Genomic DNA, 23,628 nt, shown 5'->3' with positions numbered 1-23,628 from the left:
ATAAAACACTCCAGTCGCCCTGTGCCGCCTCCAAAACACCGTACAGTGGCAACAGATGCAGACATTGCAGGGGATGTACCTCATAAAATAGCAACAGGTGTCATTTAACTGCTGTCACGGCACAGGACATAAATGGCGACGTAGAGGTGCTCTCACTGAACCCTTGAGAGGTGGAATCGATTACCACATTGGAGCAGCTCAAACGGGTCACTTTGCCCTAGGAAATATGTCATTAGGCAGTGTAGTCTGTTACGTTAAAACACCCTAGATCGGAGAAACTTACAAATGGGCTCTCGCAAGGAGTGTATTTTTCATGTAGAAAATGGTGATTATGGAAGTGGAATGAAGTTGATTTTCATCAGGCTGAACATTGCTCTTCTACTGTACCTGGAACAAAATGCCAATTCCTTTTGATTTGGTCTTGTGGTTGTCCCAGTTTTCATCTTGTGCCATCAGGGTTTTTCAAAATGAGGCACTCGCATGACTTCTTTGGAGCTATTTTTACAAATGCCCTTCATGACCCAACACAGCTGTGGCTGGATATTGGGACCCTGACCTTTGTATTTGTGACTTTTTTGTTGTTGTTGTTGTTGTTCTGTTTTTAAACCTCTGTCAAAGAGGTCATTCACAGCTAAGGAAGAACCCTCCTATTCAGGAGCTGGGAATCCATTGTACAAAGCTATGCGCTTTGGTCCTGGGCCATTTCAGAAGTGTTCAGCTCGGTATGTCGACTGAGTGCTGCTCTGGTTCAGTATTTGGAGCTTGGAATGTCGCAATTGGATGACGATCTGAATTGTTTGGCCATGGCAAATTTCTACACTTATCCTGTGCCATTCCTATGTCCTTACATGCAGTAATTTTATTGGTGTTGCTGTGAAAGAGGGACCCAATAACAAACAGTATCACATGGTGTCAAACTGTTTCAGACCACATCAGTCCCAAGATTTTAAAAAAAGATCAATAGACGTTTGACTGCTTTACACATGTGGACACAAAGCGTTCCTGTGAGGCAGATGCTTACAAAGCCACACGGACAGCCTCCAAGTTTTATGGTATAGGAAAACAAGCCAGTGTATATAATCAAGACATCCATTTGCCATGCACATCCTTCTGATAATTCATCACGTGTCCTTTAAAAGCTGACAGAACTTGAGCGTTTCTTTATCCAAGCAGGAATGCCACTTGTTAACAACTCACATGACATTACTGCTTGATATATGAGCACAGGATGATTTCCCTGGCGAGAAAGAAGCAGCTATTCTTTTCAAACCCTGAGTACTTTAAAACCCGAGGTCACACATTCTGACACCTGAATTTTTTTATTTCAAATTTGAAACAATTGTTTAAAATTGTGACCCTACTTGTAAAGCCAAACCCTCTTTTGAAACTGTAATGGGGGGGCGGGGGGGGACCATTTGGTGACAACTTCAGCAGCAGAAAATAAGTGTCATCGGGCTAACTTTGGTACGGTGATGCAAGCATGGTTTATTTATCCAGCTGATTTGTTTGGCGATAGACTTCCATATTGATGCCCTGACTGAGGATTTTTACACATTTTCCAGTTGTCGTATGTGGCATTTTGGTGAAATAAAACCTGTCATTTATTAGGCTATGCCCTCGCGTTGTAAAATGCTTATGCTCGGTTTTCCGACAGGAGCTTGTTTTCTGGCAATTGATGCGCTGGCTCATTTTACTTGACGGTTTCATCTCAGGCTTTCCAACCCTTGTCTGTGCCAGCCACTTGATGCCTAATGTGACATTTACGAGGGAGTATATTAATCAGATGAATCAGAGCATGTGCTGAAGTTAAATTACTTTTGCGGGGGCGGATTTGACAATACCTGTTGGGCATGAGCATTGTTGCTTAAAACGGTAATACTCAAACTCCAGTGAGTGTCGAATTGCCCGGGATTGGAATCGCCGCTGTGCAGTCCAGCTTTCACTCCGAGTCAAGATCCACCTCAAGCAGTGTAGGAAATGGCCGGATGGGTAGATTGTTTTTAAACTTTTTTTTCAACTTCTCATCTGTGTCAACATGGAGGACTGTTGACCCACCTCTAGTAATGGCCTTCTATTTTTCATATTAGCTTCACAGATCTGTCGGTACAGTACCTCTTATAAGGGCTGCCGGACCCAATATTACTGCATTCCTAGATTTTAAAGTGAAATCATTCAGTATTCTTGCCTGCTCATTCGTGTCGACTATTGCAAATGACAGGTAGCGCCGCATCGTGTGGTTCCCGACACAGCCGGCTGCATGTCACCAAGCTTTTTTCTCCACTCAGCTCGTCCGCGGGCAGTGTGTAAAGCTATTATCACCCGACATTAACATCCCACCCTCTTTATTCCGCCACGCTTCGCAGCAAAGTTTCCTCCATACGATGCGAGTTGCACGTGTACCTCCTTTTCCTGTTGGAATTTGTTATTGAGAGCCTCATTAAAATGTCCTTTAGCCACTTGCTGATAAAGGCTGTGTGGTGCCAGCTTGTGTTGGAAAAACTGAATGATATCAGTTGCTTGCAAGGCTGGTGGAGAATGCCACAAAGCCAAAAGTGCCCACCAAACTAGCAGTTAGACCTCGCCAGAGCCCTGTGGAAAATAAATGCCCCAGCTGTCATCGACACCTTCATCATTATTAAGCTTTTTTCTTGCGTCATTCTAGTGTTCAGGGAGACTTTAAAACAAAAAGTGGTTCCATTGGAAAGCCTCAAGATTTCTCATTGGAGAGTCAGTGGCTTTCCCAAAGGGTGGCGCTTTTCATCGTTTGCTCCTTTGTGTTTATAGGTTTCACCCCTTTCTTGGGTTGATGAGCTATTAAAACACTCAGCCACCCACCCACACATACACGTCTTATCAAACAGGCAGGCAAGGCAGCCTCTAAGCTTTTCCTAACCCAAATATTTGAAACAAGAACTCATTTAACAGAATAACGATCACTAAATACATTTTTTCAATGCCGACATCTGAGTGAATGTGGCGTGGTAAGACAAGCGAGCGCACAAAGGACACATATGTTTGCGTGTGCGTGCAACATGTGCGGAGAGAATATGGAAGCCCACATGTGAGGGTGTTTTAAGTTGTGTTTTATGTCGCACAGATGGAGGAATTATTAGTGTGACTTGTGGTTGCATGACAAAACACAAAAGCGCTTGAGATGTTATCAATCAAAACCTCAAGTATTTGCAGTACTATACACCAGGGATTCACCTAAAATATCACTTTTGCTAAAAAAAAAATCTAATATAAAAAACAAATAAACGATTGAAATGCTATGAATCTTGCTATGAGAGTTTAGCTTGTGCTAGCTCATTTTCCGAATTATTTTGTCAGTGTGGTTTTTGTCACTAGGAATATAGGGGAAGAATCACTGCCTGAGTACAGTTCAGTTGTATTTAACTTTTAGTTCAATATATTTGCATTGAATCTTTTAGAACTGTTTGCAAGGCTGCTAGCTATGTTCTTATCACAATGTTATGTCACAAAGTGAAGTGAAGTATTCATAATTACCACTACTTTAGATTTACTTGATTTTTACTCCAACAAATATGTATTTAAGCACATTTAGTATGTGACTCTTAACTGCATTAGGTTTAGAATAAAAGTCTGTATTCAGTGAGACAAATGGCACACACTACTTCCTTATTATAATTGCTTTAATACCACCCTTATAATAGGAGACTGAGGCAAGCTGCTTTATTAACAAGAAAGGAGGAGGAGGAGTTAGCGGGGGGCTTCCAGCTCATGAATCATCATCACCGCACGCTGGACGTCTGGCCGCGTGGCTCCGGCCCGCCCTTTGCGCGGCCTCGGCACACTGCACTGAAAGGCTGGAACTGTGAGCTTTGAACTCATCATAAGGGAGGGACGCAGACAGTTGAGCAGCATGCTAATGAAGGATTGTGAAAAATTCCCCTGCACTAAATACAAAATGATAAAAGGCACATTTCTTGTGTGTTGTTCATTTGCGGGTGTTTGCGTTTCAGCCGCTGCCCCCTCATTTATGCACACAAAGTTGTCTGTCATTGTCGTATGACTTCATGGCGCCACGCCGCAGGCAGTGTAGGTGGCGACACACTGCGGTCAGTATGTCAAGCAGCCAGGCCAGTGGGTCATGTGGGCATGGGCCTCAAAATCACACAATGATGCGCTTTATGCCTAATAATGCTGATCATCCCCACCCCGCCCCCACAAAAAATTTCAGCTCATTGAATGTTCAGTCTTGTAAGTTGCTTCATCTGATTGCCTTGCCCTCATTTGTTTTGTCTCCAGATTGAGAATGTGGACGCCTGCCTCAGTTTTCTGGACGCCAGAGGAGTGAATGTACAAGGGCTCTCGGCAGAAGGTAAGCTCGGGAAGTTAAGCATCTACCATGCTCATACGTAAAATTGATTATGAAAAATTATGAAAGTCATATGTCTTTCAATCATGCTTTTTCTCCACCTTTCTTTGTCATTCGTTGCCAGTGTGCTACTTCCTCTGTAACGGAAGCCATTTTTCCCCCCACAATTGAAAGCACTTCCCAGGTGTCTTTATAAGATAAGCCTTCTGAAAAGAACTTCGACAAAAACGTTTCTAGGTTTAGTTTAGCACTAAGCATACGCGAGACTCCTATATATTGTGTTTTACAATAGTACGTAACTATATTTACAATTTTGTATGATCTGTGGTCTGTCTGTCTGTCTTGTGGCAATCTGCTTCTTCCATGACAATTTCACCATGTTTTCGCCGTTCAACAAAAATAATATAGTGAATTGCATTGTATGTGGAGCAGTTTTGGTAGATTTGCAGCGCTCAATCACTTGCAGACGCCAAATGTAAATGTTTCACGTCGATCGCTTTCAGTGCCATTTGGCTGTATCGCTCAGTGTGCATCGGGCCTTGGCATCATGCTCTCTATATATAGCGACTTTGCCGATCCCCGTCGTGCCTTTTTTAAGTGAGGAGAAAAAAGTGTAGCCTTCAAATCTATCTTTTGGTTTTGTCATTGGCGACTTCTGGAGAATTGTAGAGTCCCTGAAGAGCAGGATATTTTTCTCCCTCTGTGTCCAGACTGCAAATAAATGGTGCTTGTGCACTGACCTCCACTGGCTAATTTGAACTAAAAGCACTTTATATTTGTTTACATACACACAGAGATATTACTCATATTCTGTGTCTCACACAATGGAGTAGTATTACCTTCTGCAGCTCTCTGTTGTTGTTGATCATGCCGTTGACCTCCCTGGCAGCAGAATAAATGCTGCGAGAGTTTGACACACTGACCGACACTTCTAAATCCAGTTCAGCCCACCACTAGCAGTCACGTACTAAAAACAGCTATATGACTCACCGCGGGCCTGGAATTTCAGAGCCTGTAAATAAATGGGCTATTAGGTTACCTAACAGCTATGGCTTCCGTTATTTCCAACTTGATAGGGTAAATATAACATGACATACTGTATGCCCATCTGAAGTTTTAAAACAATTTCTTCCTAATTTCCTTCTATTAAACAAGTTCATGTGTCATTAACACACACAAAGACGCTGTGTTGCTGTCTGTTGTCTTATTCCAACAATGTTCTTGAAAGGCAATAACTTCAAGTGGTTACCTGTTAAATCTGCAGTTCCTAGACTCACACGGCTGGTTCAAAACCTTTTTTGCACATTTTCCTGTAGTAGATCAAGGCAGAGGGTCTTTTCATTTTCGGGTCCCTGCAGCCGAGATCTAAGACAGACAGCCCTCTATAACCTGCCCACCCTGATAAGCACCCTCTTAAGTGGGCACATGTTTTTTAATAGACACTTTTCTTCAGATAATACAGCATGCCAAGGTTCATTTTGATTCACGTCTCACAAATGTGCATGAGCATTGTCTCGTAAAGTGGCAAGAACAAGGTGACAAAAGGAGCGACGGGAGACCCTGCCATGGCACATATCGTGCGTGGATAGAAGCCATCAACTGATGAAGTTGGTATGGGTAAAAATGATGGCGCCCAGGCACTATTTGTCTCCCACATTGTCGGCTGTGCTTGAATCCCCCCCCCCCCCCCCCCTCTTTTCCAAGTCTTTTGGAACCCATGAAACGACCTCGCCATATCACAAGAACGACTGAATGGAAGCACGTCAAACCACTTAAAAGACCCTCAGAACCAAAGGCACATTTTCATTGAACATGGGCCAAGCAGAAACACTTAATTTTCTTCACCGTGCCAGAGTCGCGACAGCTAAACAGCCCCCAACCCGTGCTTAATGAAAGCACCGTGTTGTTACTGATGATCTCCTGTCAAAGCCTTATGACAGAGAATTAGCCTGTCCAACATCAAAAAGTTCTCCCAAACCTGCTGAAAATGCTGTGAGGTTAAGCAGTCTTATCTCTGGTGGTGCGTCCCTGAAACAAAAAGGCGGTGGCGGACACTACGGTAAATACGTACATGGACAAGCGCTCAATGATGTCACTGATACACTCTTATCTCATTTTATTTAGCAGAAATCAGATTATTTACTCGTTGAGAGGATTTTAAGCTCAAAACAATTAATCAAATGCCAAAGTATTTGTTACTCATTCATTTATAATTGATTAGTGCTACGTAATAAATGGCTTGGGGTGATACTGGTGGTTGTCTCTGTATGTGAAATAAAAGTCCTGTAAACAATACACAATCTAGTCAGTTGTCAGTGGCGTGACAAGAACAAACATAATTGAAAACTGTCATTTATATGACCAAAGTTCACTAGTTCAACAAAGCCGCCTCATTTTGTCTGCCAAAAGTAATCGAGTGTCTCCGTCAAGCAGAGTAAATTGACGCCCGTGGATGTTAGGAAATGAAAACCCCCAAGGGATTAATCTTCACCACCTTCAAAAAAAAATCAAAACATTAGATGGCTGTAAGATCTTGAAAATAACTTTAAAAAAAAAAAACGTAACAGCCTCTGCTCTGCCTGTGCTGAGTTTCGCTGAAGGTTTGATATGAGAGCTCCATTTCACAAATGGCTGCGTTAGTCACAGTGATGAAGCCTTCCTTTGCCGCAGCTCATCCAAATTCTATTCCAGCCCGCTGTGGGAGATACATTACTTAGATTTTTCTCAGCGATTAACTCCGGAACTCTATTTGGAGGGTGGACTTGACAGCCTAAATGCAAATATTTTACACTTTTGTTTCCTTATGCATCCTAAGGGGTTAGTTACTTTTTTGTATTGTTTTGGTTTCTTTGGACTAGTGTTATTTGTCATTTATTGTAATAGTTTAAGGTTCATCAGTATGACAGCAGTTCCTCTTAGCAGACATGTAAACATAGTTAATTCTTGACTATTTCTATTCAGAGCTTTATTGTTACATAAGTCTGATATATCACATTGGCTCGCTCATGTGAGCTTCCCTGTGTCACTCCTTCTCAAGTAAGCAGTTCACAATTGTAAGAGTGATCCGCCCTTAAACTGCTGAACTGCTGACACTCACAGACGCCACTTTATTTCATGCTTTGGAAAGGCAGATGGAAGCGTCTTCAGAATATATTCAGCAGTACAAAGTGTTTTTAAGGGTCTGTCTTGCATAATGTGGCTCCAACATTCCAACAACGTCAACTTGGGCCTTTTGCATTTGTTTTTTGGGCTGTGTAGAGATCAGAAATGGCAACCTGAAAAGCATCCTGGGCCTGTTCTTCATCCTGTCCCGCTACAAACAGCAGCAGCAGCAACAGCAGCAGTACTACCAGTCGCTGGTGGAGCTCAGCCAGCAGACCGGCAGCAGCACGGCAACATCTGCCAGCAAGTCGCAAGAGATGCAGTCCAGGTACGCTTCCAATGGCGTGAGCCAGTACTGTAAACTCGTTGCACTTCTTTCCACCCTCCCGTTGGCGTCGCCTTAAGTGTTTCCTGGTGCGTCACCATGGAAGTATAGAGGTTTGGTACGATTTAACATATCAGCTTGATTCATTCAAACGTTTTTGGACTAGTGTGGAAAAAAATGACTTGATCAAGAATATTTGAAATAAATACTTGAAAACAAACGGTATACTTGCATATTGGACTTTGAGACACGCACATCTCGAACATCTGGCGGCATTTTTAGATCTTAAAACAAATGATCTGATCAATACATCGCAATACACCGCAAATCATATTCCCACCCGAAAATCAATTTACCATAAAATGTCCACTCTAGAAAATATATTGCTGAAGTGGAAATACTGTTGCTTAATTTCCCCCAAAAAAGCCATCCTTGTAAGATTAGATTGAGTTACCGTTGGAGATAATTTCATCATGTTTCCATCTGCTTCCAGTCTTTTTTATTTATTGACCATAAAATGACACCAGCTTTTTTTCTATGTAAATGCTTCTCAGGCTTTGTGTAGAATCCACCTCAGGGTTCGTCATCGAGCCCTGGCAAAGTTTTTGTAATACAAATGGATCGGCGTAATATAAAGTCAGGCACATCGCAATGTCCGTGCCAGGCAGCTAAGCAGTTTCAGGCAACCAAAGCAAAGCAAGCCGTGACCCGGTATGTAAATAGGCTACTTTTAGAGATGCATTAAAGGCCTGACATGCCACACATGATCTACATTCCCATGCATTAGATCCTGTTCCCGCGTCACGCCTCTGCTTGGCCGTGAAATGAACGACCGAAAGCGGCATTCGCAACACGAGAGCTTTTGGCAGTAGTGGATCAGTGTTTTGGGTTGGATATGTGTGCCGTGGCGGATGTTAGCAGGGGCACAGCTGTCTGACATGCTCAACCTCCTGCTCCCGCCTTTACAACAGGTGGAGAATGCTCTTGTGCGAGAATTAAAGCACTGCCTACATTTAGATTTAATTGGGTTTGGTCGAAGGAAAGCCTAAAGCTAAAGTGTTGGTTTTTTTTGGGGGTTTTTTTTGTTAATTAGACCTCAATTGATACTTTATGTCAGAGGTGGGCATTCCCTCAGACTGACAGACCGGACCGTCAGTCCATCACTGACAGGCGCCTGTTTTGCAGTTGAGTTGGTGCCATAAGTTGGGTAAATGTCTGTCTTCAAGTATTTTCGGGGTGTATAGTGCCACCTGTACAATAAATAGTATGGTCCTTGGGACTTCCATTTGCCTTAGTAGCTCTTTTTCATGACGACTGCTATGCTATTTGAAGCTAAGAATGTAGTGTATGTCTGGCATGATAACGATGAATACACAGCGATAATGGACTTTTTGTTTGAGTTTTAATGCCAAAGGCGCCTTTTCACATCCAATTCTAAACGGTGAAACATAATTACACCTAATCACTAGATAGTCCTCTAATTAATTTCCTTTAACGATGATGAATCCCTGCGAGCGTCAGTGGGCTGTGAACACTTAGCCTGTGCTAAAGATATATGAGAGACATGAGAGATGTGAAAGGATTTTCAATGATCAAATTATGTCTCACACATTTAGAGATGCATACACGCTTGCTCTCAGGCATTGGGTATGCTGCACATCTACAGTTGGGCTTTCTATAGACAGCACCTGCTGGCCCTCACTGGTGTCTCTAGGGCAAGGGATGGGGATGTGTGGGCTCACGCACGTCCAAACAGGGAACTCCCCATTCGGACGAAGCACGACAGTCGGGAGCCACAAGAGGTTTTCTGTGCTCCGGTTAGGAACAGGACAAAAAAAATCCAGCCTTTGAACCCAACATGTCCCGGGGTGGACAAGTTGACCCCCTGGTCTCGCGGTCCTCTCGCCTGCCCACCGCTGTGTCTCGTGACAGGAAGAGCCGCTCGCCCTATGGGAAAGCCAACAGCCAGGCCAAGCGCGACTCTTCTCCCCGGTACACTTCCAATTGTGTTCATGGTTGAGTCCGAGTCGGTAAAAGCTTGAGGAATTTGAGTGATCCAACGGCGATATGAGGATTTAATCAGTGGAGTCATGTAGTGGTAAAAATATTGATCCGCTTCTTTGGTTTGTTGGGTGGTAGGTTGTCATGGACCGATTATTCTTTTTGAATGAATTCTTTACTTTATCAGTTTGTTATAAATCTAGCCTGTCGGCATTGAATTTCATATTGTTGCCTGTTTGTTTGACTCATGTGCAGTTGATATAAAAGGTCTTTGAACTGAATTTTGAACTGTTCATAATTCCTTCCACCTTGATTAATGTGTGGATTGTGTTGTTTTGATTTATGGCCAAAGGTTCAACCTTGGTTTCATTGGACCATAACACATTTTCCCTTGTGGTGGTAAGATTTTTTTTTCTTAAACTGGTTTTACAATTCACTTCCTGTACATGAGACTGGAAAACTGCAACATTTCAACATGAGATAAAAGCAGACGTATGCAATTTGAAAACCCAAGTGACTCTTACTGGGACTTGAGGTTAGCTGTTTTGAATCACAGCTATAGACATTGATGTAGTACACAAAATAATTTTATCAGAAGCATTCTGGAAGCACTATACTGGATGGCATATGCAGTCAATCTTCCATTTGTCCATTTGTCCTCATGTTCCCAGATGTCTCATCATTTTGAAAGACCTTAAGTATTGGTCTGCGTGGTCATTGTGTAGATGGTAAAAGCTGCTGTCGCTGCAGAAAGTGATCCTTATTGCGAGTGTTCTTTGTGATGTCTCTTCCACAAATTAACAGTCTTTTAGTTATAAATGAGGCAATCGGGTTGCTCTGGCTTTGCTTCCACTGATGAAGGTTGCGCTCGACCCCTTTCCCGTGCTCCAAATCTAATGCCGGTTAATGGTGGTGCTGCGTGTCATCTTCTGCATTATGTAGAGCGCCCAATGAGAATCCACCCTGATCATCCCGACATGTTCCGCGGTCAGCGCTGAAGCTCATTTGCACGCAAAAAAACACACACGGCATCCTTAAAATCCACAAGGTCAATTAGGAAAGGTGTAGACTGGCCGTGCACTTTATAACAAGGTCATTGTAAGTGGAGGTTAATTGTTCTACCTCGAGTGTGCGTGAATATGCTTGTATATGATAATGGGGAAACGGGGCATTAGTTATGCATTGAATTGAAATTTTGCACAGCACTCCGAAAAGAGCCTTCACATCGAACGTGACCAATTGTGTCTCACACGGAGGGACAAAATGATGATTTTCAACGGTCAAGAGCAAAAAGGTTGACCTATTGTGTGCAATGTAGGCCTCGTTTCCATGCAAAGTATATGATGCGGGACGATGCGAGGACTGCAGTTTGTCATTCAAGTGGCCACTGCATTTAATTCACTTAAGTCAGTCAGTGCCAAACCAACAGCCCACAAAACACAAAACAGAGAAGGAATTGTTCCTAGTTGCCAGAGCAGGAGGACATCTTAATGCACTGATGGTGAGGCTACTTCCTCTTTTCCTCCGGCTCTGGACATTGTACGGTATTGGACATTTTTACTCTTGGATTTATTCGGTTACTGCTTTTGGGGCAACTTTTACTCTCAGTGTTCAGCCTGCAGTATGAAAAGCATGATAGAAACAACAATTTGTACAAACTTGTACAGATGTTTCCAAGTTCAGTTCAGTTGCATTCTGTTCAGTGCACTTGATTGTTCCAAAGAGAAGCTTGTCTTGAAGGCAGGATAAGAAGACAGTTAAGACAGTCTAGAAACAGTTCATTCAAAATAAAACCGTTGAGACCATTTAAGAAATAGACAGTTGGCAGATAAAAACAAAGACACACAGACTAATGCAATCCGTTTGTGGCAGAGTTCCTGTTCCGATTTTGTCGTAGGAGACTATTTTACTGCACACTGTTCATGCGTAGTAATTTCCTTTATTTGTGTTTTTATTTAAGAATAGGCATTAAATATCCCTAAAATGAAGATAAGGTGCAATTTAGTTACTAAGGCATAAAAAAACAGAAGGAAGCCAGATTGTGTTTAAAAAAGTAGCTCCACGTTGTCTGCTTGGCCTATGCACAGAAAACAATGATGTTTTATCTGCATTCGTGTGGAAGTCGTCACTTACCAGTATCCATGATCCACCATTTTTGTGTGAAAGGTATCTTACAGATCTCCGGTTTGTGCGGTCGCCGCAAAAGTGCCCTCAACTATTTCTTGTGTAAAAGGGCAGAAAATTGCCCCCAAACTGTCTCAGAAAGAATAAAACAAAGCACTTAAATGGTTTGCGAGTCATCCAGTAAACACAGGACATTACGCACGTTGCATTTACTCACAGAAGTAAACACCAGCACCTGGCTGTCACATTGTACGTAGGACGATGAAAGCAGTGTTTCTCTTCATAAAGTGCCCTGCCTTAACTTTACTGCTTCCTGTCAAACGTGAACGGCAGCCAGCGCTGGTTCCCATCGATGCGAATGACTCAGAGTGAGCGTCAAGGTCGTAAAGTGACGTGACTGCAGCCGCCGCTATTTCCGCCGCCTCTGCTTTTTTTTCTGATTTGTTCTTTTTTGTTGAAAAACTGCCACCGCAAAATTGATTGTCAACATTCCCGAGATGATTGTAGCCAATGAACATGTTATTGGATCGGTCACACGATGTGGTCAGAACGTGACAAAGATCAGCGACATGTGCCTTGACATGCTCCATGATATGTTTCCTCTCCCTCCGCCCTTGTTATCTGTTTTCCTTTTTCCTCAGCCTGAACGCCGCCTCTATGTCGCATTATTGCATTAAGACTTGGATTAAGAAACTGGGCACATTCCTCGTTAAACTCAGTTAACACTCCCGACTCTGCTTTTTCCAGTCTCACAGCACGATATGCAAGTCCTCCGGGCCATACTGGAATAGGGTCGCCACAGAAAAAAAACACAAGGTAAATATGACAAAGATTTCAATTATAGCGTACAGATTTTTTTGGTTTCTAGGTGGGGTACACTCATTCAGATTTTTAATGTCTGAAACTTAAAATATGAGACAGCAGAGTTTGTTAGCTATAGCTTTTGGATGCCAATTGGTATCGCTTTCAGGTACTTTTCGAACAGGCTTGTTTCAGAATTTCCCATATCAAATGTTCAGCATTCAAGTCAACCTTTAGTTTTGCGTTGCCTCCTTCATGTAAGTTCACGAGCTTGTTGTTTTGTTAGTCAAATGCAACTTTTATTTATTTACCATTATGGCTGCCATTGAATTGCATTACAGTTCAGGGGTCATATCGCCACCTGTTGCTTTGGCATGCACCTCATGTTCTGTAAAGAGTTTTTCATGTGGATTCACGGCGCTTGTATTTTTTTGAACTGGTTTTGTTTGGGAGTCATGACACCCCTGGCACCACTTTAGGTGCCTCTGATTAAGCTCCAAATAAAGTTCAGATGTTCTATTGGTCTTATATACTGTATCTGGATAAAGTTTTATGTACACAACTTCATTTTAACCATTTGAGGCAACAATGGAGTCATCTACATATGCCATGAACGAGGGAGTAGCTTGCTAGCGAAAGAACATATGGACAAACACCGCTTTTGTTAACAGTGGACATTCCATATGGTGGCCTTAGACTTTTGCGCAGTGCTGCACATTTGAACGCTAGTGGCCAATATTACAACAACAATGCAGCCGCGGTAGTTCCAGCCAGATGGTTGGTAATCTCCCAACATGGACAAACCCTGCCTCGCCGATATGGCCCTTTGTTTGCCGCACACGGACTAACACCCCGTGTTGTTGATTCTCCGTTTATAAGCACGATTACCACATGAAATGTTTCCTCGGGTTGGAGTGGGAAGCGCGATGGCCAGTCCAGACCCTGCGCGAAACATTTTTGCATACAGAAAGTGTGTGCCAGAATGTTTTGAATGTCACATGCTTCCATAAGATTCCCTTAAAACAAAGCCGCTGTCCAGAATTTACACCATGTTTCTCTCCCAAGCCACATCTCGCTGATGCATTGATCAAACACGAGTTTTGGAAGATGAAAGAAGCTCATGATAAAAGGAACTACCTCTGATATCCATCTAAATTGCCTCAATCTCTCCCTCGTTTCCCTCTTTAGCTCTCATTTTCTCTCCTCTGGTTTTTTTTTTCATCCCTCTGTTTTGCTCCCTCTAGTTCATTATCTCTGTTTTTTCTTCTTTTTGTTGATTGAGAACTCCACGCTACTGTTGTTACTGTTGGAGTGTTGGCTTTGGGCTTACTTTGTTTGCCCTCTGTGACGACTTGCCCGCCTGGATCCAATTTGTTTGGATTGCTACTGCAGGGATGAATCTGTCTGGAGCACCCGCAGTTTCAGCTCAGCGTGGTCCCTCAGATACATCGGAACATTTCCAAAAATATGAATTGAGTACAATGGAGCATTTATATTCATCTTCATTGATTCTTAAATCTGTATGGAAGAAAAAGAGTGGCACTAGAAGATATTGTTTCTTCTAAAGTCTTTTTTTTTTCCCCTTCCAGGTTACCGGGACCCTCTAGGGTACCTGCTGCAGGCAGCGGGGCCTCTAGGAGTCCGGGCTCATCCAATCTGAACCGCCGCAGCCAGAGCTTCAACAGCATCGACAAGAGCAAACCACTGCAGTACGCCAGCGGCAACGACCGAGGTGAGCAAGTGATGTTGTTTGCGGCCCACTGAGTAGAAATAGAAATGGTCCGTCACAGGCAGCCACTGGATGGCACCACTGACTCGAATGAGCTTCCGGAGAATCCCGGCTGCACCCCCCTTTAGCTCCTCTCTGCTGATTCATCCCTAGGTTATTATTCTGCATTAGACATAACAAATGCCACTAAGTGTCAGAGGTGACACATTTTCACAGACAAAATCGAAGAAGCTCCATGATGAAGAAAAACAGCCCTCACAGTGGCTCCCCACGGCGGCTGAAAAGTCATTTTTCTTTACTTTTAAACTGATTAATAGTGATTCAGGCTACTGTGTGTAGAATTAAGAACACTCCTGACAACATTCCAATATTTCAAATCTCAAACTTATTAAAGAGGTCGGTGTCGTCAATGATACATTTAAAAATATACCCTTTTCTGCAAAGATAAAGCAGCACATGTTCACCGCAGGGGGATAAAACAATGGTTTGCCCTTAAGGGAAGGAGAAATCAGTTGGTGGGAAATGTCAGCATTTCATATAGTCTCCATCGGGCAAAATAAAATGGACATTGCAGCAAAAAAGAGGCTTAAACCAATGAACCAACAGTTGTCTATCAATGTGACATTTTCATTTACATTGAGATTGCCCATCCATTTATATCCCTTTTCTCTAGCGGTTGACTTTATTAGTTCACGGCACATGTAAACAAATGGTACGTTCACATTCACACATATGGACATTTAGAGCCAGAGTAACCATGGAAAGAAGCACAGTGAAAACATGCAAATGCCATACAGGAAACCCATAGCCAAGATTCAAACCCTGAATCTCAGAATTGGGAGACAGATGTGCCAACCACTAGACTACTGTGCTGACCACATTGGAAATGTCCCAAATAGTCTCCCATTAAACCCGTCCAGAACCTCTCTAATTGACATCTGGATAAAATTGACTTCATGTTCTTGTGCAGCATCTAAATACATATAAAGCTATATGATAATATCATAACAAAGATATGTACAATAGGTTTTTCACAAATCCACCATTTTTTTGGTTTATAAGATTATACCACAAAGCTATAACACAAATGCACAAAACAGATAGCGATAGCGTGCATGTACGGTCGTCACCTCTGCACAGCTGGCCGGCAACGGCGTGAGTCGGGCGTGAATGTCAAATTGTCACTTTGATAAAGTTACAGGAATTTTGTTCGACACATGCAACCTCCGCTGGCACGGAATTCAGGAGAGATAGGGTGGATGAGAAGCCACCCCGCCATCTGTTCCACGCGGGGAGCGCCTCAACTGCTCGGCCAAGAATAGGGGCCAGTCTTTAAATGAAAGTCATGCTTTCAGTTGAGCTCTGAGCTTGAAGTGCACAACAAGAGATGCGCTATTTGCATTCCTGTGCAAATGCCTGATTAACTTAGGCATCAAAGGGCATGTGTTTCTGCGAAGTGTATGAATGCATTCGTGTAAAGCTGGTGATTGCTCTGCTTTACATTATGAGCATTCCGACACAGGGGATGCACTTCAAGCTGACTTTGGCTAACTATGCGCATGTATTTTCTGGAGCTGATGGAACAAGGCATTCTCCGATAAAAAGAAGTAGATCCAGTATGTGAGGGGAGGGGGGAATAAAAATAAGAGTTGACAGTGAGAACAAAAAATCCTAACTCAAACAACATGCATGTTTTTATCTCTGTGTCCAACTCCACCCAGATGAAGTGACATTTCAATGCTTGGCCACGCTCTAAAACAAAACCAAAAAAAAGAAAGCGAAAAGTCTGTTGCCATGGTAACAGCAAAGTCACTGTGCGGCGGTGAAAAGTGGAGCCACTGTGAAAGAGCCCCGGGGGGGTGACAGAAGGGTAGGAGGGGGCTCTGTAAAGATGGGGTTAATTGAGCCAATACTTGAACAACACGCATTACTTAGAACCTCTATCTTTCACATCCACGCATCACCTCGAGGGCCACAGAAGAATATCTTACAGGCATCTACGTCATTGACTGCTATAATCTAATATGTTCATACAGTACACGTACATATGAGTGAGTATATGTGTCAAGGCAATTTATGTCACAACAAGCAGCAATTTCTTTGATTCTTTACAAAAAAAGAGGCTTCAAGCTTTTTAATACCACCCCCAGTTGAAGTTCACTCTCAAACCAAATGTAAAACAATGAGTTACACGTTGTGTATTTAAAACAGCATCATAGCTTTACTTTAGATCATTCTGTTTATCTTAATGCTAACAAACAGTGCAAAACGCCATTGACGTGCTAAAGATTATAATCAGTGTCACGGTGGCATAACGTAATTAGAACACAAACTGCGGAGCAACACTTCTGGATATATAACACTACTCAATAGCATATATTCTTTATCCTCTGCGAAGAACAACAACTATTACTGCGGCTTACTCAAGAATATTACCGGCGCCATTATACCCGTAGTATACTGCCCCCAGGTGGCTGAGGCACACACACTTGAATTAGTAGCACAATGTCCATTGATTTGATCCTACACCCAGAGGCAGGCGCGTTTGACGGTGTTAGAGGAGCTTGTCACGTGTAAGCCTGTTAACGTGCCTCGGTACCAACCAAGTCAAGCCGAACCTTCTCGCCTTTGCCCGAAGGAGGCTTATAATGTGAGGAGAGGAGGCTGACTCATTGCATCGCATCTCACCCTGCTCGCTCCGCTAACTGACAGGCAGGCAGACAGACATTCGGTGAAATGGCGTCTAACTTCATGTTACACTTACATATTGGAGCAATTTGAGAATGCTTACCGTCATCGATAATGGCTTTAGCCCTAATTAAAGCCTGCAATGAAACAAATGACTTCCAAATTTAATTAAATTCAAACTGCGCATAAGCTTCTAAATGCAGATAATAATCAGAACGCAATCTTTGGATCAGAGGCACCTTCATGTACCAAAGCTTCAAGTAATTGCTTGGCAAAAGTCAGTTCATTTTGGCGGCAGATCCTATCGATGATTGTCATAATCTGAATGAGTTGTAAGAGAGTTCTTTTCCATATTAACACAATAGCAGGGCAATCTTTTTTGTTGTCATGGATACGTGGTTGCAAGCTATGTTATCCCCTGCGAATATGCTATGGCAGGCTTGTATATGTAGCAAGGGATAGAACACTTGATCCTTGTAAGGCATCGGTGCAATGAAAAAAGTCTCCATCCAAAGTTTAGGAAGTATTCCGCTAGCAGGGAACAGACACTTTTTGTTTCGTAATGAATATTTCCAAAGTTGCACGGATGTGTGCGAAACCCCACAGGAGAAGTGCTTCATGTAACACTGACTTGTGAAAATGTGCAATTTGAAAAATTCAAGAAGACTGTAAAAGTTTGCAAAGAACTTGAAGAGTTCAAACTTTAGCTTCCCCTACGTGAATTGTAATGCTTCGGAGTCTGACTTTTTCCACAAAATAAAATACTCAATGGATTACTTGATCCAGAGTGGCACAAGAGTGTCGTCTTATCCAGTATGGGTACATGTCATTCCTTAACAACTACTTCTTTGTTTGTCTCTTCTTCCAGAGGCAATGAGGAGCATCCCTGTAGCCGGCGGCATGAACGGAAGCGGAATAGGTGGGACTGTTCCCACCAGCCTGAGTGGGCAGCAGCTGGCCTCTGCCATTCCCTCGGCTGCCGCCAGCAAGTCCTGGCGGAGCAAGTCCATGAACCTCAAGCACAGCGCCACTTCCTCCATGTTGGCCAGCCCCACGAACTCACCGTCCCCAACCCCGTCACCGCAGACCCAAGAAGGCGTCCATCCGCACGGCAGCGACGGCCCCAAAGTCGGCGGTGCACCTCATAGATCCATGCTGGAGAAGTTCCGCATGATCAACCCACGATCGGCATCCCGGGTGTCGCCGTCCATGGCTGAGATGGCTCTTCAGGAAGAGGATGACATGTCAGAGTATGGCGAGGATGCACTCACGCCCACGGGCTCGTTATGCAGCAGCAGCGGTAGCAGCGCTACGGCCAAACAGATCCCCTCCAAGACCGCCGCGTCCTCCCTGAGTGCAAGCAAGACTCCGTCTTCCTCCTTGTATTCCAAGGCTTCTGCGAACGCCAGTAGGTGCACGTCCAAAGACAAGGAGGACAAAAGCAAGTCTGCGAGCAAGCAAGTCTGTATTCCATCCAAAGAGGAGCGAGACTCCTTTGCGGACTCAGCGAAGAAGACGTCCAAAATCGCCAGCCTTGTGCCCAAGGGAGCAAAGCAAGCAAAGAAAGAGAGCGGCGGCGGCGGCGGCGGCGGCGGCTCCTCCTCGGGTTCCAGTGGAATCCCCAAGCCAGGACTTAAAACTCCCTCCCCAAGCGTGGCAAAGCCTCAGGGTCAGCCCCAAAGCCAGACGGGCCTAAACAGCAGTGCCAACCTGCGGGGAGGAGAGGCCGAGAGAAGCAAGCTCGTCAAAGGTGGACAAGGCGGGAGTTTCTACACGCAGCGATCCATCGGGGGTCCAGAGGGCAAACGAAGCAGCATGACTTCCTCCACCAGCACGTCGGCCTTGTCCGCCTCCAGTGGCGTCCTGGCGGGGGCAGGGGGACCACTTGGAGGCAATGGAGTCGTTCAGCTCCCGCAGCAGCAACAGCACAACCACCCCAACACTGCAACTGTGGCACCCTTCATGTACAGGTAAGACTATTTCAGTGTTTATTCCAGCTCAAATAGGGCAGATACTGAAGTCCTCTAACAAGGAATTTGTACGTGGTGACTTCCAACATCTTTTCCATCCACCGCAGTATTGTGATGCATGTTGAGACGCGTGGGTAAACCCCGCCAGACACGCAGAAAGTGTGTAAATCTGCCCAGACGGGCCGATTTTCTGCGACGACGGGAAGGTGGGGAAAGAAAGCGGAGCAGCTGCCAAAGTCTCCCGGCTGCCTTTTGTTCTGAGAGAGAAAGAGAATTTGCAATCCCATTAAACACGGCTTAATCCCTCACCCCTTCTCCCACGTCTGTCTACCTCCTCCATCGCGCGCAGTCGGCTCTGCCAAAAGGCGGCCGGGCGCCTCCTTGGAGCACAACTTAAACCTCAATCTTTTGGGAAGTTCCAACCACTGCAACTATCACTCCTGAGCAGATAGCGAGTGACTAACTGTTTGCTCTTTTGAATGGACTCTCACATACATCCATGTTGAATTCCCATTATTAAGTAAGTCATTAACTCCTATCTGCTTTGGCAATCGTCAACAGTGGAAATTCAATTCTAAAAAGCTAAATTCCTCAATGGGATGCATTTGGAGACAAACTCAAACAGTGCTACCGAAAGCTGAATTGCAGACATTGGTTGGACTACGTTTTACTTTTACCCGAGTCATATTCTAAAGTAGCATTACCCTTCGAATTTTGGGCTCCTCGATCTACCTCCGCAGAAATGACTTGTCGTCCAATTATGCAATAGATTATGTAACGAAGGACTTGTGGCTGGGTATTCATGTGACTTGACATTCAGCTTTGAGAACATTACCTGGAAAATATTCCCCTATTCCATTCTCCACTTGCATGCAGAGATATCTGTGCTCCGTCGTGCACTTCTACTCTTGCATAATATTGCTCGCACAGATTATCAGACTTGTACCTTCAAGCCTTGTCGGCGCTTTTTGCAGGGGAAAATATAAATGCATATTCAAGGGCTTTGAAGCAAAAAGAATTTCACAGCAAATACTGTATATATTTACTGTTGTGTATGTCACAGACAAATTACGTCGCTGGGTTCTTCCCCCCCCAAAACCTCCGGGTTGGTCTTTTAAAAGAACCAACAATTTTCAATTCTGAGGTAAATGGAGCAAGAAGTTGAATGAGACCTGAACTTGCAGGTATTATCGTTTTCAGGCAAAGGATTGGAGCGATGGCACATTTCAACTAATCCTCACCTGTGCTGACTTGCGTCAATGTAATACTGTTGTCGTATCAGCCCACTTTCTTGGTGGTCTTTCTCACGTCCAGGCATCATCCACACACACACGGTCGGCCACTTGTGGGCATTAAGTGTAAAAGCTTCCTGCTGTGTTGCAATTTGCCTCCATTTTCAGTCCAAATCGGGCAATTTTGGTCCCTTTTTACTGTGTATTACTCTCTCCCACTTGGAAATTCTTTGCAGTTGTAGGCCTGTGTGTACGTTTGATTAATGTCTCACCCACACAGAATAAGACTGTCTGCTCTAACTGCAGGCTGGTTGAAATTGACCTCATTTATACCAACAAAATGCTTTTGGCCCTTTTATTTCATGATTTCTAGATTAACTAATACGTAATTGCATCAATGAAATCAGAAGCACTCTTAATATTAAGTAAAAAGTGATCTACAACCATTTCTAAAGCATCCTCCGAATTCTCATGAATATGAATGGTATACTGCATTACTGCTGCAGCTATCTGCAATTTCTAAGATATTATTTTGGGCTCTAAAGTGTTGCGCACATCAGTGATGGGTAATATCTCTGAATGCACCGAGGTAGGCAAAACCTGATTTCACACGTGAAAAACGCTGCTTTGTTTGGGTGACAGGTTTTATCTGCACCTCCGCAGGTGCTACTTTTCCCCACTTTGTGCATGTGTGTTTCCATTTTGTCACGTCTGTTTGTGTGCGCGTGTGTGCCTGTTATCACCAAGCGCACTGGACCCCATCCTTGTTACTGCCGTTGAACTCTGATTGTACACAAACACACATTGCGCGCACAGGCGCACACACACGGCGCCTGCAAGTGTTTCATCCGAGACGTCCCCTCTTCCCTTTTGAGGTGTCCATCTGTTGCGACTCTTTCATCGGTTGCCATCGCAGACCCACGCCATGAGGAAGATGCGCTTTGCTTCTAGTGGATTGCGGAGCCCCTTTCCTCACAGTTTTCATCCGACTTAAAAGTCAATAAATGCCTCTTGCTGTTCATTACGAGGAGTGTGGTTTAGGGAATACAAACGTGATATATGTATACAGGTTAGGGGTTGGACGACAAAGGATTTTTTTGTAGTTGACTTGAGATGAAAGTCGAAGCGAGCTGTAAGTCCGATTGGAAGACGAGGTGCCAAAAACCGGTTATTCGCAATCAATTGTCTTCAAAAAGTAGTTGACTTGTCAATAAATCAGTTCAACCCCAAATACACATTAGTCTCGATAAATGTCTGTATGTATCGACCACATTCTATGAACTTGATATTCCTCTTTCTGATTCCCCCAAATTGTGCATTAATGCTGAGGGATGGCGTTTTTGCATGGAAATTTCCACTTCCTCTATTGAATTGAAGACTACAACCATGATACAGTTTGTCATCCCAGACAGTTTGCCAGCATTCCCTCTGGTGACTGTGCAAAAGGATAATGAAAAGAGTAAAGGTAAAGCTGATGAAACCAAGCTAATTGTATATTATGTGTGTAATACTTGAGTGACACCAGCTATTGGCAAACAAGCTAATCCGAAAGAACATAATGAGACAAGGTACAAGTGTGACATTCACACAATTCGTCTACATAAAAATGTCAATGTCTACATAAAAATGTCAATTAGTAAGGACATTACCATTTTTAGTCGACCCAAACTTTTCACTCCATTTTCTCTTTGAGTTTTGTAGGAGCAAGTGGAAGACAACCCCCAAATTTTCTTTACAATAGTATGTTCTATGTTCATTCTGATTGATATTGTGTTTGTGGAAAATGAGTTAAGTAGTCAAATCCACCCGCTTGTGTCCATCTCAAGGGGCGGCCATTTTGTCAGCTTCAGAAAACAGGTGAGCAGTGATTGGTTGTTACGTGAGCCCTGAGCAACCGTGGTGTCATTTTCAGTCGACAGCAGTGACAAAATGGCCGCCCCCTGAGATGGACAAAATCGGTTGGATTTTATTGCTTAACTCATATTCCACAAGCACAATATTAATCAGAATGCCCTGTTTAGACTAGTGGAGGTGCATAGAACATATTATTGTAAACACAAATTTTGGGTGAATTCTCTTTTAAACACTCTTCAAAAATAATTGCCAACCTTAACATAATCCAATGCTCCATTGATCATGTTTCCCACTCGTGAAGCAAAACAATTTCCGAGACTTCTTGACTTATTTGATGTTCTCCTATTGAGTCTTGCTATGATTTATTTTGTGCTCCTGCAGGACGTTCTCTGAGAATGATTGCACCATGGTGGCCCCGGCCGACCCCTGCCTCAGCCCCACCAAGGGGGAGTTGGTCTACAGCAAGACAGCCAAACAGTGCCTGGAGGAGATATCAGGTATGGACCTCAAAACACACACACACACACGCACCCCCGCGCCCCCCCCCCCCCCCCCCCCCCCCCACACACACACACCTACACGTGATGGGCTTCTCTCCATATGTGCAGTGACAATATGACTCCATGCATTTGCCCTTGTGCTGTTCAGTGATCTATTCTAATGATCCAGAGTGCCTATTGCTGGTAAATGGGATTTGCTTTCCTCTACCAGCGTTTGTTTGTTGCCTTTGTTGCTCCCGTCTTTTCTATTCAGGTGTGTTTAGCTTCGATTAAACCTGTTAAAATGCAATATTGATTAGCTGTCCTTTTGAGTATGCGGGATTTAAGGGTGTGTCGCTGCATTAAATTCGACAAATTTAAGGGTACTGGCAGGAGGGACACTGATGTGACTCCTACAAGGTGCTAATCCTGTCCATACAATATGTGTTTGGGAGGTGATGGGTGTCTTTTTATGTCTATTTGGGGACACCTCCCTCTTGCGCGCGTGTTGTGTCGCGAAGGGAAAAGGTCAGCACTGACAGTCGGACACAGGGAGCATCTGTGGCTCTTTGTTTACGCCCCCGCGGCTGCCATCATCTGCGACAATCCCCACGCGGGCGTCGCACAAAGCCGTCGTATGACACATACAAAGCAAACACATCTTCATTTGCGGCCTCGTGATAATATCAAAGAATGGCTCTTGTGTTTTTTCCTGAAGATGATGTCACTTTTTTTGTCACAAAACATGACAGATTATGAAAATGTGCCCAATGACTCAATCACTGCCATGAGTTTTTCAAATCTGACACTGACAATGTAGTCTTTTGGATTTAAGAATTTATTTGAAAGAACACCTATCCAACAAATTTTAATGTATTATTATGAAACAATCCAAACTGTGTACGAAAAGAGCTCTGAGTAAAGCTGGACTTGGTTTTCCCAGACCTTCTGCTTAGGCCGCGGTTTTTCCCAGCCTTTTCATTT

At 43.7% G+C, this 23,628-nt stretch overlaps 1 protein-coding gene across 12 annotated transcripts in view; it reads left to right on the top strand.

Moving 5' to 3' along the window:
• nav3 (neuron navigator 3) overlaps positions 1-23,628 on the top strand; it is a 217,769-nt gene that overhangs the window by 153,324 nt on the left and 40,817 nt on the right. For 11 of the 12 annotated variants that reach the window (XM_086022785.1, XM_086022784.1, XM_086022786.1 and 8 more), the window contains 6 exons: positions 4,270-4,342; positions 7,598-7,769; positions 12,639-12,707; positions 14,282-14,424; positions 17,978-19,079; positions 22,547-22,662. In XM_086022785.1, coding sequence (XP_085878911.1) covers positions 4,270-4,342; positions 7,598-7,769; positions 12,639-12,707; positions 14,282-14,424; positions 17,978-19,079; positions 22,547-22,662 — 1,675 coding nt within the window. The remainder of the gene's footprint in view (positions 1-4,269; positions 4,343-7,597; positions 7,770-12,638; positions 12,708-14,281; positions 14,425-17,977; positions 19,080-22,546; positions 22,663-23,628) is intronic. The other variant, XM_086022782.1, reaches the window with a different exon arrangement.

Source organism: Filicampus tigris, chromosome 22 (genome assembly GCF_054856515.1).
Source record: "Filicampus tigris isolate MCC_2025a chromosome 22, RoL_Ftig_1.0, whole genome shotgun sequence".
NCBI lineage: Eukaryota > Metazoa > Chordata > Actinopteri > Syngnathiformes > Syngnathidae > Filicampus > Filicampus tigris.
The sequence above is the reverse complement of the archived record's forward strand: the minus strand, read 5'-3'. Positions and strand labels throughout refer to the sequence as shown.